At 38.2% G+C, this 13,133-nt stretch overlaps 1 protein-coding gene across 2 annotated transcripts in view; it reads right to left on the bottom strand.

Annotated features, from left to right (window-relative positions):
* AKR1D1 (aldo-keto reductase family 1 member D1) overlaps positions 1-13,133 on the bottom strand; it is a 64,488-nt gene that overhangs the window by 6,075 nt on the left and 45,280 nt on the right. For both annotated transcript variants that reach the window (XM_026725040.2, XM_026725100.2), the window contains exons 3-6: positions 10,472-10,588; positions 6,642-6,719; positions 5,006-5,128; positions 2,861-2,970 (exon numbers count right to left, since the gene is read on the bottom strand). In XM_026725040.2, coding sequence (XP_026580825.1) covers positions 2,861-2,970; positions 5,006-5,128; positions 6,642-6,719; positions 10,472-10,588 — 428 coding nt within the window. The remainder of the gene's footprint in view (positions 1-2,860; positions 2,971-5,005; positions 5,129-6,641; positions 6,720-10,471; positions 10,589-13,133) is intronic.

Raw genomic sequence — 13,133 nt, 5'->3', positions numbered from 1 at the left:
GGAACAGATAGAATACTCACTGAACTATGGCAAGCAACAGAATAAAAATCATACAAATTATGCCATCCAATCAGAAGAATGACACAGTAACCAAGCAGTAGGAAGAAGTCAATCTACATCCCAATATCAAAAAAGGAGATTTATATATGCAAAATATATATTAAGGGAATTGGATTGAAAGAAGATGGCCGTGGTTTAAAACAGGGGGAAGAAACATCAATAGCCTGTGCTATGCTAATGACACTACCCTAATAGCACAGGATTTGCAAGCCTTAATACTAAAAGTCAGAGTACATGAAATAATGGAATTAAAATTACATATAAGATCCAATTAATGATAGCAGGTAGAACAGCCAACCTTAGAATTGACAATGAAGACATCAAAGTGATGGATTGCTTCGATACTTAAATGTATCTATACCTAGAAATATCAGAATTGTGCAAACCATGGCATTCCCTATGACAGTCTATGGAAGCAAAAGTTGGACTTTAAGAAACAGGATGATGAAGAGCATTGAGTTTTTGAACTGTAGGAGAAGACTCTGAAGGATATCATGGGCAGCCAATAAAGCAACCAATGGATCATTGAACAAATCAACCTGGAGTTCTCACTTGAAGCACAAATGATCAGGGTCAATTTATTTAACTTATACAGGTGAAACTCTAAATTAGAATATCGTGCAAAAGTTCATTTATTTCAGTAATGCAACTTAAAAGGTGAAACTAATATATGAGATAGACTCATTACATGCAAAGCAAGATAGTTCAAGCCGTGATGTGTCATAATTGTGATGATTATGACTTACAGCTCATGAAACCCCAAATCCACAATCTCAGAAAATTAGAATATTACATGCAATCAATAAAACAAGGATTGTACATAGAAGAATATCAGACTTCTGAAAAGTATAAGCATGCATATGTACTCAGTACTTGATTTGGGCCCCTTTTGCAGCAATCACTGCCTCAGTGCGGTGTGGCATGGAAGCTATCAGGCACTGTGGCACTGCTGTGGTGTTATGGAAGACCAGGATGCTTCAATAGCGGCCTTCAGCTCTTCTGCATTGTTCGGTCTCATGTCTCTCATCTTTTTCTTGGCAATGGTCCCATAGATTCTCTATAGGGTTCAGGTCAGGCGAGTTTGCTGGGCAATCAAGCACAGTAATCCCACAGTCATTGAAACAGGCTTTGGTGCTTTTGGCAGTGTGGGCAGGTGTCAAGTCCTGCTGGAAAATGAAGTCAGCATCCCCATAAAGCTCGTCTGTGGAAGGAAGCATCAAGTGCTCCAAAATCTCCTGGTAGACTGCTGCATTGACCCTGGACTTAATGAAGCACAGTGGACCAACACCAGCAGATGACATGGCTCCCCAAATCAACATAGACTGTGGAAACTTCACACTGGACTTCAAGCATCTTGCAGTGTGTGCCTCTCCATTCTTCCTCCAGACTCTGGGTCCTTGATTTCCAAATGAGATGCAAAAGATGCTCTCATCAGAAAAGAGGACTTTGGACCACTGAGCAACAAACCAGTTCTGTTTTTCTTTAGCCCAGGTAAGACGCTTCTGATATTGTTTGTTGTTCAGGAGCGGCTTGACAAGAGGAATACGACATTTGAAGCCCATGTCCAGGATCTGTCTGTGTGTGATGGCTCTTGATGCACTGACTCCAGCCTCAATCCATTCCTTGTGAAAGTCCCCAACTCTTTTGAATGGCCTTTTCCTGACAATCCTCTCCAGGCTGCAGTTATCCCTGCTGCTTGTGCACCTTTTTCTTCCACTCTTTTCCCTTCCACATAACTTTCTATTAATGTGCTTTGATACAGCACTTTGGGAACATCCAACTTTGTTTGCAATTACCTTTTGAGGCTTTCCTTCCTTATGAAAGGTGTCAATGATGGTTTTCTGCACAACTGTCAGGTCAACAGTCTTTCCCATGATTGTGATTCCTACTGAACCAGACTGAGAGATCATTTGGCTCAGGAACCCTTTGCAGGTGTTATGGCTTAATTAGCTGATTAGAGTGGGACACTTTGAGCCTAGAATATTGAACCTTTTCACAATATTCTAATTTTCTGAGATTGTGGATTTGGGGTTTTCATGAGCTGTAAGCCATAATCATCTCAATTATGTATGACACATCACAACTTGAACTATTTTGCTTTGCATGTAATGAGTCTATCTCATATATTAGGTTCACCTTTTAAGTTGCATTTCTGAAATAAATGAACTTTTGCACGATATTCTAATTTTTTGACTTTCACCTGTAATCAATCAATCAAAATGCCATTTTGAAATCAGGTGACTATCCTACTCTTGATCCTTGTTTACACTCTTATTTTCATTAGGAAATAAAATAAGCTTTGTGATTATCAGGAAAATGAGCCCATTTAACAGAGGCTAGGTTCTGATGGCTGTAGCATTAAAATAAAACAGGTCTTGTAGGGAAAGGAGAAATTGCAAGACATTTAATTAGAGAACTGATCCCTCTCCGCTTCTCTATTAGTAGGGCATTGTCAGCCATCATAAGAAAAAAGGGGTTCAGTCAGAATGGATCAGGAACATGTTACAGCTATTATCCTCCCCACCACTCAACTTTCTGCTTTGCTAGCATGAGTAGTCCAGGAGTACTTCTACTTTGATGATTTACCTCACATTTACTTCTCTCTTCACTTACATAGAATTGCCATGTCAATCTCAGTGATGGAACATTACCATCGATCCATGACAAAACATTCTTTATTTCTGTTTCTCTGCTTTGGTCACAAAGTTGCATTAGCATTAAACCATAAATCCTTTAATTCATTTGCTTTATTACTCCTCCTCTTTCCCTCCCCCTCCTCATCTTTAATGCACAAACTTACCAGCGTTCATCTCTTGATGTGCCTAGTGGACTGTACCCAACAGGAACAATATCATGCAATTTGCAGAAGTCTAAAAGTTTGGGTTGAGTGAAGTACGGATGACATTCAATCTACAGACAGTGGGACATGCAGAATTTAAAAAATCAAAGTTAAGAAACAAAAAAAATGTTAACTGTATTTATTTTTGGAAGACACAAAAGTTACCAAAGGAAAAAGCATCAACTGTGGAAGTATTTGAAGCAGTTTTTTTCAAGGCAGTAATTGTCTTGAATCAAATAGTGCATTTGTGATTTAGTCCTATTATTATCATTATTTTAATTTTTAAATACTCTGTAGTATGATTGTGATGTGGTGTTTGGGGCACTGTGCTGGAGTAGCTTTCAAATTTCATTGTATTCTTGGAATGCAATAACAATAAGGTATTCTATTCTATTCTATTCTATTCTATTAATAAGCTTCCTTTCTTGTATAGATTTCTGTCTCTGGTATGTAACCTCCATAGCTGCATTTTAGGAAACTGGCAAAAATGTGCAAAGTAATTTGGGATACCTCACTCAATTCAGCTGAGTTTGACACAATCAAGTCTTCTCTCTGTCCCTCTGTCTCTCTGTCTCTGTCTCTCTGTCTCTTTCTCTCTCTGTCTCTGTGTGTGTGTGTGTGCATGCACACTTTTGAGATACTGTTGACTCCTGGGGATGGCCAGGTTTTCAAAAATGGTTTGCTGTTGACTTCTTCCTAGGACAGAGATAAAGTGACTGGCCCAATGTCACTTAGCCAGCTTTCATGCCTAAATCAGGATGGAACTAATAGCCTCATGGTTATAATATTTTCAACTTTTTTCCTCCCCAAAATGGAACCCTCCCCATACATATAACTTATACAACTGTATAACTTATTTTAGTGAGGTATATGCTTTTAGCAAATATTTTTGTTTAAAGTGGCCAAGACAGACAAGTGACAGTCTGGCCTATTTTCAAGTGGCTTGCAATTCTTTGTCTTTTATATTTTATCAAAAGATAAACCTGTAAAACAATTTTCATATGTGTTACAAAACTATGGCTTGTGATACATGAAAGATGTGCACTGAAATTCTTAAGCGATTCCTATGGTTGTTGTAGTTGAGCAATGAGAGGCTAGACCAGGGCTTGGTGCAACAAGACTTTATTGGAACAATAAAGGACTGAACGTGTTAGCCCTGCTTGGAGCAGGCTTCCAGCGATCAGCGGCTGGCCGGACCCTGCAGCTGGCTTTATTCCAGGGACATCATGATCAGTTTGATATAAGGGATATGGACCTTTAAGGAAGAAAAAGAACTCTCATTCCAGACATCACTTCAAAACCTCTCCTCTTCTATGATTCCTCCCACCCACTACAACCAGCAACAGCCAATTCAACAAAATCCAGAAATTCTCTTTTAGTATGTTTTCACGTTTGGGTTCAATGCAAGTATTATGATTTCCTGTCTTTGATAAAACACAACAGCTGGGTCACCTTATTATTTCCCAACTTTTTTTCATAAGGTGTATGGCGCATATACGGTGTGGTCATAAACTTTTGTCTCCTACTCATCTACTTAAAAGAATTATGGAACATATGACCTAGATCAGAAACACTGAAAAAGCTGTTGATTGGAGTAAATAAGGCCATTCTGACTCTGTCTGAAGCACTTTCTGAAATACTACATATTTAGATATTATTTCAGATGGTCGCTGCCCAAAATACCTCTCTCCTCCCTAGGGTAAAGGCCTCTTCTGGAAATAGAATGGAATTAATTACTTTAATTTCCCATGATTAAACCTTGAGCAGAAAATTAACATGATTTTATGCTTGTCCTGACTGAGTATGAATTGGCTACTTGTTCATTTTAGCCCAAAATGAAAGGCCTGTGGGGAAGGTTGAATGAATAGGCTAAGGTTTTGTTTGTTTTTAGTAACATGTTTGTTTATTATAGTAAACCTAAACCAAGGCTGGAAGGGGAAATATATGAAAAATGACAAAGTTGTTTTATATGACAGGAAATAATGAAGACACATCATACAAGTTATTTTGATGCTAGATACACTAGTCCAGGACCAATGGCTTATGCCACTCATTACGTGAGAAAGTCAACATGCTTACATGGGCTCATCTATTCACTGTCATTACCTGGTTGCTGACAGGTTTGTATTTCAAACCTGGCTTGTTCAGAATCATTTCCAGCTGCCTACGATTGAAGTTGGATACACCAAGAGATTTCACCAAGCCTGCATCTTTGCACGCTTCCAAAGCCTGTCAGAATGAAGTAGGCAAAATAGTGCAATAAACTGGCAAATAACATTCTTATTGTTTAGTAGTACAAAATAAATAAGGGTGCCAACCTAAGTGCTCCTCAGGTGGACCAATTCCCAGAAATGGAAGGTCCATTCTCAGCAATGGACATGCTGGTTAGGGAACTATGAGAGTTCAGGTTACACAGTTGAGAGGCAGCTAGCAAAGGAGACGAAAGAAGGGCAGGTTGACTCATCCCCCACCAAAAGATTGTTCTTGGTCTGAATTTAGAAAATTTAGAAAAAGGAAGATGGGAGAGAAGACAAACAGGGGAGAAGCAATAGGAAACAATTGCAAGAAAGGGAGAAGATGCTAATGATCCTTATTAAAAATAGTACAAGTGCTCAAATCACCTCTCTCTCTCTCTCTCTCTCTCTCCACACACACACACACACACACACACACACACACAAACCAGAGGTGGTATTCAGCAGATCCTGACCAGTACTGGAGAACCAGTAGTAGAAATTTTGAGTAGTTCAGAGAACTGGCAAATCCCACCTCTGACTGGCCCTGCCCCCATCTATTCTCTACCTCCCAAGTCCCAGTTGATTGGCTGGGTCTTCTTTTGTTACCCTGCACAGGAGAATGGAGCTGGAAAGCAGGTTAGTGGGGTGAGGAGGGAATGGAATTTTGCAGTATCCTTCCCCCTGGAGTGAGGAAGGAATGAAGATTTTACAGTATCCTTCCCCTGCCACAGCCACCAAGCCGTGCCCACCAAGCCATGCCCACAGAACCGGTAGCAAAAAAAAATTGAATCCCACCACTGCACAAGTTGTTTGCCCTATAATCTGGTTTATATCACAACTATTTTGCTTGCTATAGGGTCTGCAACACTGATCTGACAGGAAGAATCTTTTCATTTCTTTTACATTCCTACTAGTTTGGTTTCTCTGCTTCCAAACTTTGAAATAATTCTACTTCCCACACAAACAATGTCATTAAGGCCACCAAAGGTTTCTCTGCTCTCTTGGACATGTATTGAGTTCAATTAAAACTTCAATAAAATAGTAATATATTAATGTTTAATGTGCCATAAGACCTACTGTAAAGACTAAGATAATTTAACCCTCCAAATATCATGAAAATAATAATGTTTTACAAATTACAGAATGCATGCCCAATTTATTATACCTGATAACCTGCTGCACCGTTTGTGGCTTTGTAATTTTGCTCAATTAAGTAAACAGATCATTCCTGTATCGTGTGGTGTTATGTTGTTGTTTTGTTTTTGCCAAAACTATATCCTTCCTTATCACACACAGCTAGACTGATTAATCTTGAGCACCTAGGTTTAAGGCCAATATTACTGCTTCAGTAGAGCATACAACTCAGAATCCATTGCTGTTGAAGTGTCCAGTGGAACCTAACTTCCTTTTCCCCTCCAAATTTATTGGAAGACATGTCCTAAGGACAGTGAGAAGGTTTTAGATACTGTTAGTTAAGATATGATTAATGCTTCCCAAATACTCACTTCCCATGTGGCACATAGATCTGTTTCATGATAAAGCCATTTTCCACTTTCATCTATAGGATAGATGTTTTCTCCAGGCTGAAGAAACAAAAAAGTCACATGGGAAGGTGAGGAGAAGAGATGAAATCTCACAATGTTGCACTATTCTGTTAATTATGGACAGGGAGGCAGTTTCCCTGTAGTTTAAAGAGAAGGTAGATATTTGGGGAGAAAAGCTCAAAGCTATTTCAATTTATTGAACATCAGATGTATGTCTGTCAGATGTGACAGACCCAATATGTATCAGGTCACGTGTAAGCAACCTGATGTGCTCCAGATGTTTTGGAGTATCTCTCATTGTGAGAGTTGAAGACTAAACATATGAAGAATACTAGATTGCTTACACTTGGCCTAATTCCTTTCTATTAATCTCAAGAGATTAGAATGTCTTTCTTTTGGTGGTTTTGCCAAAAGGCAACTAGACATTTCTACCTTAGGGGAAAAGGAACAAGATCCCAATACCAGCCGACTCCTAGCTGACTCTCTAGACAAGCGCTTTCTCTTCGAAGAAAGAAGAAACGGAACAAAGACGCATTGTCTCTGGAATTCCTCTCCATTATAATTAACAGTGAATGGGTAGCTTTACAAATGGATATTCTGAATTATTCTCACTTTACCTCAAATTGAACAATATTAGCTGAACATTGATCTCCAGCTTGCTAAACCATGATTTAGCAAGCTGGGAATGTACAGCTGGGCTCCCTCCCTCTCTTTTAGGCAGGAAGCCAATAGAAACAAGAGCCCAAACAGAATTCTAGAAAAATCCTCATATCCTTCTTTTTGATGAAATCTCAGTGGAGTTTTGTGGGTGGGAGTGGGGGAAGAGGAGCAGCTGCCAACACTTTGTTAGTCACCTCTGTTCCAATTGTGATTCATAATAACCATAGGAATAGTAGGAAAAATGCTATTTGTGTGCTACATGGAGGGGGAATCCTATTACTTTCATAGTGCCAGGGAACTATGCAAGTAGTGAGACTTATTACATTGAAAAGAATGCTAATTGTGCCTTATTTGATTCATTTACCCCGTCTTTAGAAGGGGATATATAGTTCATCTTCCCTTAAGGGAGTTTGACAGTTATGCTTTATGCCTTCTCCCCAGCCAGCAACGTAAGGTTGGGAAAAAAGCTATGCTGAGAAACAGCTGGTGTATGTGTCTGTCTGTCTCTCAGTCAGTCAATCAATCAGTCTGTGTCTGTCAGTCTATCTGTCTGACTGACTGAGGTTTGTGTTTCTATATGGAAGTAAAAGAGCTAGAAGATATTTTTTTTTCAGTGGTATTCCCAAAAGTAGGAATAGTTGCACTCACAAGAAGTAGTATAGTTGGAATGCTCCTTCTAGTAGTAATGGGGAAGAGTGTAATGAGAGCAGTAATGAGTAGTGAGTAATGAGAGCAGTAATGAGTAGTTAGTAAAAACTTGTGAGTGCTTGTGTGTGCATGTTGTCTAGGGACCCATATCGTGTTGCTTCTTTTATGTCTTGAGCCCACCAAATTGGTGTATTTAAAAAAGAATTCGTAATACCCCTATGGTCCATTTTAGAGGTCACATTGAAATTAATGCCATAACTAGCTTCTAGATTACAATATACCAATTACAAGTTTGGTGGAGTTTTATAATTGATGGAATTAGGTATACTGTAAAGATATGAGAGAAAATAAATGTATTAATAAACATGGATGTAGCAAGGAGTCATACAGGTTGAAAAGTGTAAGAACATTCACAGGGCCATTCTAGGATATAGGAAGTGTCAGGAAATGTTGTTATATTTAAGCTGTTATCTCCAACCTGGTCTCTTGCATATGTATTGGAATTCCACAGTTGGCATTATTTATCACAGTTAAAACCCAACTCATTTGATAGTGCCTAATTGAAAGGGTTTGTATTAAAGATTGTCAGTTCTAGCTCAGATGGTGTTTTAGGGCTATACTATGAACTGACTTACTAAGAACCTTAAGCCTTACTGTGATTGTTATGATATAGCGTGTGTCTTTACACTATCAAATATGCAAAACTATGATATGGCTTATAAGTGAAAGAACCTGCCATTATCCCTCCCACCAACTCTCACTATTAATGGTGAAAGTCAAAGGGCTGAAATGGAACATTTGCAAGCATATGCTTTGTTGTGATTTTGGAAGTCAGATGAGTCATGTGATAACACAAATCCATTGGAGTTGGATGGCCAATGCATTTACATAAATTTTTAAAAAACTACAAATGGAATAGAATAGAATAATAGAGCTGGAAATCTTGGAGGTCTTCTAGCCCAACCCTCTGCTTAGGCAGGAAACCCTATACCATTTCAGACAAAAGGTTGTTCAATCTCTTCTTAAAAACTTCCAGTGTTGGAAGCATTCACAATTCCTGGAGGCAAGTTGTTCCACTGATTAATTGTTCTAAATGTCAAGAAATGTCTTCTTAGTTCCAGGTTGCTTCTCTCCTTGGTTAGTTTCCATCCATTTTTTTTTCTTGTCCTACCCTTCTGGTGCTTTGGGGAATAGCTTGACTCCCTCTTCTTTGTGGCAACCCTTGATATATCAGAACACTGCTATCATGTTACCCTGAAGTCCTTCTTTTCATTAAACTAGACATACATAACGTACAAACACATCCACAATGACATGTAAGCCACATTTCAATTTAGTGCTGACATGGCAAGTCACTCTGTGTACTTTAGCATGAGATACAGGGGTTCATGTTGCAGTAGCATAATGTATTAATTATTCTGTAAGAGACCAGTTTGCTCAAAGCTTTTCCCGTACAGAAGAGTATCAATTTCAATATTTGGTATTGACTGATTTATGCGCAATTAAGACCGTTCGGCAAGAAGGAAATTATTGGACATAAATCATTATATTCTAGCTTGGTTATGTTCAATAGGAATTCCTGTCTCAGAGCCACAGTGTTACTACTACATGGAGTAGCATGGAGATTCTATGGAGAGTCTCAGTCATCCAGGTCATGGTTGTCCCAAAGATGCTTTTTCAAAAGGCAACTGGACTTTCTTTGTTTCTCCTTGAAGATCTTTTGCTTCTTATCCAAGAAGTTTTGGATCTGAAGAAGTTTCTTGGATGCAAAGTGAAATGTCTTCAAGAAAAAACAAAGAAAGTCCAGTTGCCTTTTGAAAAAGCACCTTTGGCGTAACTTTACTACTATTTTACAAGAAGGGAAGATAATACATGGCAGCAACGAAGGCCAGGCTCTTACATGCATGATCTGCTACTTGATTAGCAACATCAATAATTTGCATATCTGAAACAAGAATGTAAATCAGAAAGTGATTCACAACACATTGGAGCATGTACAGAACCCTTCTCATCCAAATAGTAAAGCAAGCAAATTGCTATGAACCTCTTTGAAAAGTTTTGCACAGCTCTAATGTGTGCACAAAATATTTGAATACCACAGTTCCAAATAGTTTCATATTGCCATCAATTCAATAAAAAGCTCTTGAATCCATTTTTGAATGGATTCTTGCTGCCAAAATCCTTGCATAGATGCAAATTGAAATCAGTAAATATACATAACATATTTGAATACTGTCATCATGCAACAGCTTCACAATAGGGATATTTAAGTTGTGAATAATATTTCTTTTGACAGCGAAAGTCAACATAAATCCGTGGTCTCATTTCCAGGCTTGGTCTTCTGCTAACTGAGCTCTTCAACTACATGGTGATCTACAACTGTGGAATGTTGTCCCCCCAAAATAATGGTCTGCCAATGAGACTTTAAATATTCACAGTACACAAACATATACACTAGGCGGCACTCCAGCACAATACTTTACCTGAAAAGCCATAGGCAGTTCAATGATATAGAGATCAACATAGTCAAGCTGTAAAATTTGTAATGTCTTCTCCAGAGTTGGACGTACCATTTCTGGTGGGTGGCATGTATTCCACAACTAGGACAAAAAGAAGGAAAAGAAAGAAAGCGGGATCTTTACCCCTTGGAACTGTGGAATATAGAACCACAAAATTTAAAAATATACCATTTTGAGTGAACAGTATTAATCCAAATAAACTAGCGCTAGTTATATTACATTCTAGAATAAATAACTCACAGATTTTTCAAAACAATCCCAAAATGTAATACTTTATTCTAAGGGAATGAATACTTTTGGCAAATGTTCACAATAGTGGAAACAGGCTAAGATACTATGCCTACACCTGTGGAAATAACTGCCGTTCAAATAACTGAACCTTACAGTAACTGAGTAGAAATGAATAAAATTATGCTGCAAAAGATTGTCTACAGTAAGGTGAGAATTAAACAGTCAACTGAGTAAATTACTTATAAGTTGTCATTATTTTAATTGTTTAATCTTCAGCCTGAAACTTCTTGAATTGCTGCTCTGCTTCCATCCTCTTTGGGGTGTGATGCCAAGCATTGTCTTTCAAAGGATGACCTTTGATATGATCAAGGTAGCACATTTGAGGTGATGAAAACAGCCACTGAACCCCATCAAAAATGGGGTGTTGCATTATTATCCAGATATTTCAAAGTAAATGGAGTTTCATTGTATAGATACCCTTAATGTCTTCCTTTGGACCACAACAGTTATGTTCCTTACAAAAGTGAACCCTACTCTACTGATCTATGATCTAAACGCAAACTACTACTGAGTGGAGGACCCATTAATTCCAGTTGTGTTTAATATCCACGGTGGAGTTTGTCAAAAAGAAGGAATAAACTATCCTTGAACTGTTCAAGATTGTAACTCCCATAATATGTTGACTATGCTGCGTTTTCTGTTCACCATGCTAATAAGGGCTAATGGAAGTTGCAGCCCCAAACATCTGGAAGGTTCTTAGGTTGTTTCCCACACAGCAACAAATTAGTGTTAATATTGTTTACTTTTTATGATTTTAATGCTTTTAATGCTGTAAGCCACCCAGCATCACTTTGAATCAAGATGGGTAGCAAATAAATTCAATAACTAAATAAAATAAATATAACAGCAGGTGGGAATTCCAAAACAATTGTAGAAACAATGTTTTCATTGCCCAGATTTGCAGATCATCTCTCAGTGAAACAATTACAATCCTTTCCTCACTCAAGTCAATGACATTTATTTATTTATTTATATTAATTTGCACCCTGCCTTTATTGTTTTTACAAATAACTCAAAACTGCAAATATATCCAACATACCTCTTTCCTCCTATTTTCCCCACAACAATAACTCTGTGAGGTGGATTGGACTGAGAGAGAGCAAATGGCTTAAAGTCACCCAGCTAGAGAAGAAGGCCCAGTCTTTGGACAAAAACATAGATTTAGGGTTGCATCGCGTAATTGTGAGCCAACTCTTGGCTTCTCTGTATCATTTTCAAAGTTTACACAAAGAACAACCTCTACAAAATAAATTCCCTTCTGAGTGAAACTATGATCTGTGTCAAATTTATCTTTTGTTTGTATCCTGGATATTTAAAATAAGATTCTCTTTCACAGTAATTGGTTTTCCTTTTTAATTTTTTGGCCCTATCAATTGGACATTTTATGAATTATTTTGTAAAGATAATTGCCTCATATCAAACCATGAGAATGAGAGAAAGCTTCCAGGTCATTATTCTGCCAAAATTATCACTTTCGTCAGGAACAATATTTTAGCCTCATGAATGGGATAATTCATGGGGAAGAAAATTACTGCCACGCCCAATAAAGACCAACTCACATCAACCGACTTGGCTACTGATGGAAGAGAGCGAAACCCTCAGTGATCATTGCTTGCCATGTTTTAAAAAAACCTTGATCAGTATGCCAAAATATGGATGTTGATGCTTTCCACTAGCAAGAATTTTAGGACTTGCATGATCCATTCTTCCGACAGCTCTTCCAAATTATCTATGGTGCCTTGTCTTACCAACTCATATCTCAATTTGTCAGCAACTCCCTCACTAAATTGGTAAATCATAGCCAGATCTTTCCATTCGACATCTCCAGCAAATAATTTTAAAAGTTATACATACAATACATCCACACTTTCTGCTGATCTTGCTTGAGTTTGTGAGTTTCACAGCTGCAGTCAGGAACCTCATGAAATCATCAAAGGGAATTCTCAATCTTTGCATGAAGTTTTAATAATTGTCCACCACTAGTTTGTTGCCCTTAATGATAGGTATAGCACATCTGGCTGCCCTTTCTTTCAGCAAACTCAGCATGGGAGTTACTTTGGTGCAATCTGTGGGAAATTCTGTTGGTCAGCCCACCATAAATAGACCATACTGAATCACAAAGTCAAAAATTGGTCTTGATCTCTTCCAACTAGCACCAAAATACTAGTTACACTACAGGCTGCTGGCCAAGTTAAATCCTATCTCAACTTTTGTGTTAGCTGCATCATGGCATTTTGCAAGCTATTCGTAAATCTATCTGTTGTTGGTGTTGCAACAATGCTGCAGTAAAATGCTCAGTGGAGAATGGACTACTTTGAGGACCAAAGGCCATCTC

This window comes from Pseudonaja textilis, chromosome 5, assembly GCF_049901715.1.
Source record: "Pseudonaja textilis isolate UNSWEBS1 chromosome 5, rPseTex1.2, whole genome shotgun sequence".
Classification (NCBI taxonomy): Eukaryota; Metazoa; Chordata; class Lepidosauria; order Squamata; family Elapidae; genus Pseudonaja; species Pseudonaja textilis.
Note: the sequence above shows the minus strand (reverse complement) of the source record. Positions and strands in the feature narration are given on the sequence as shown.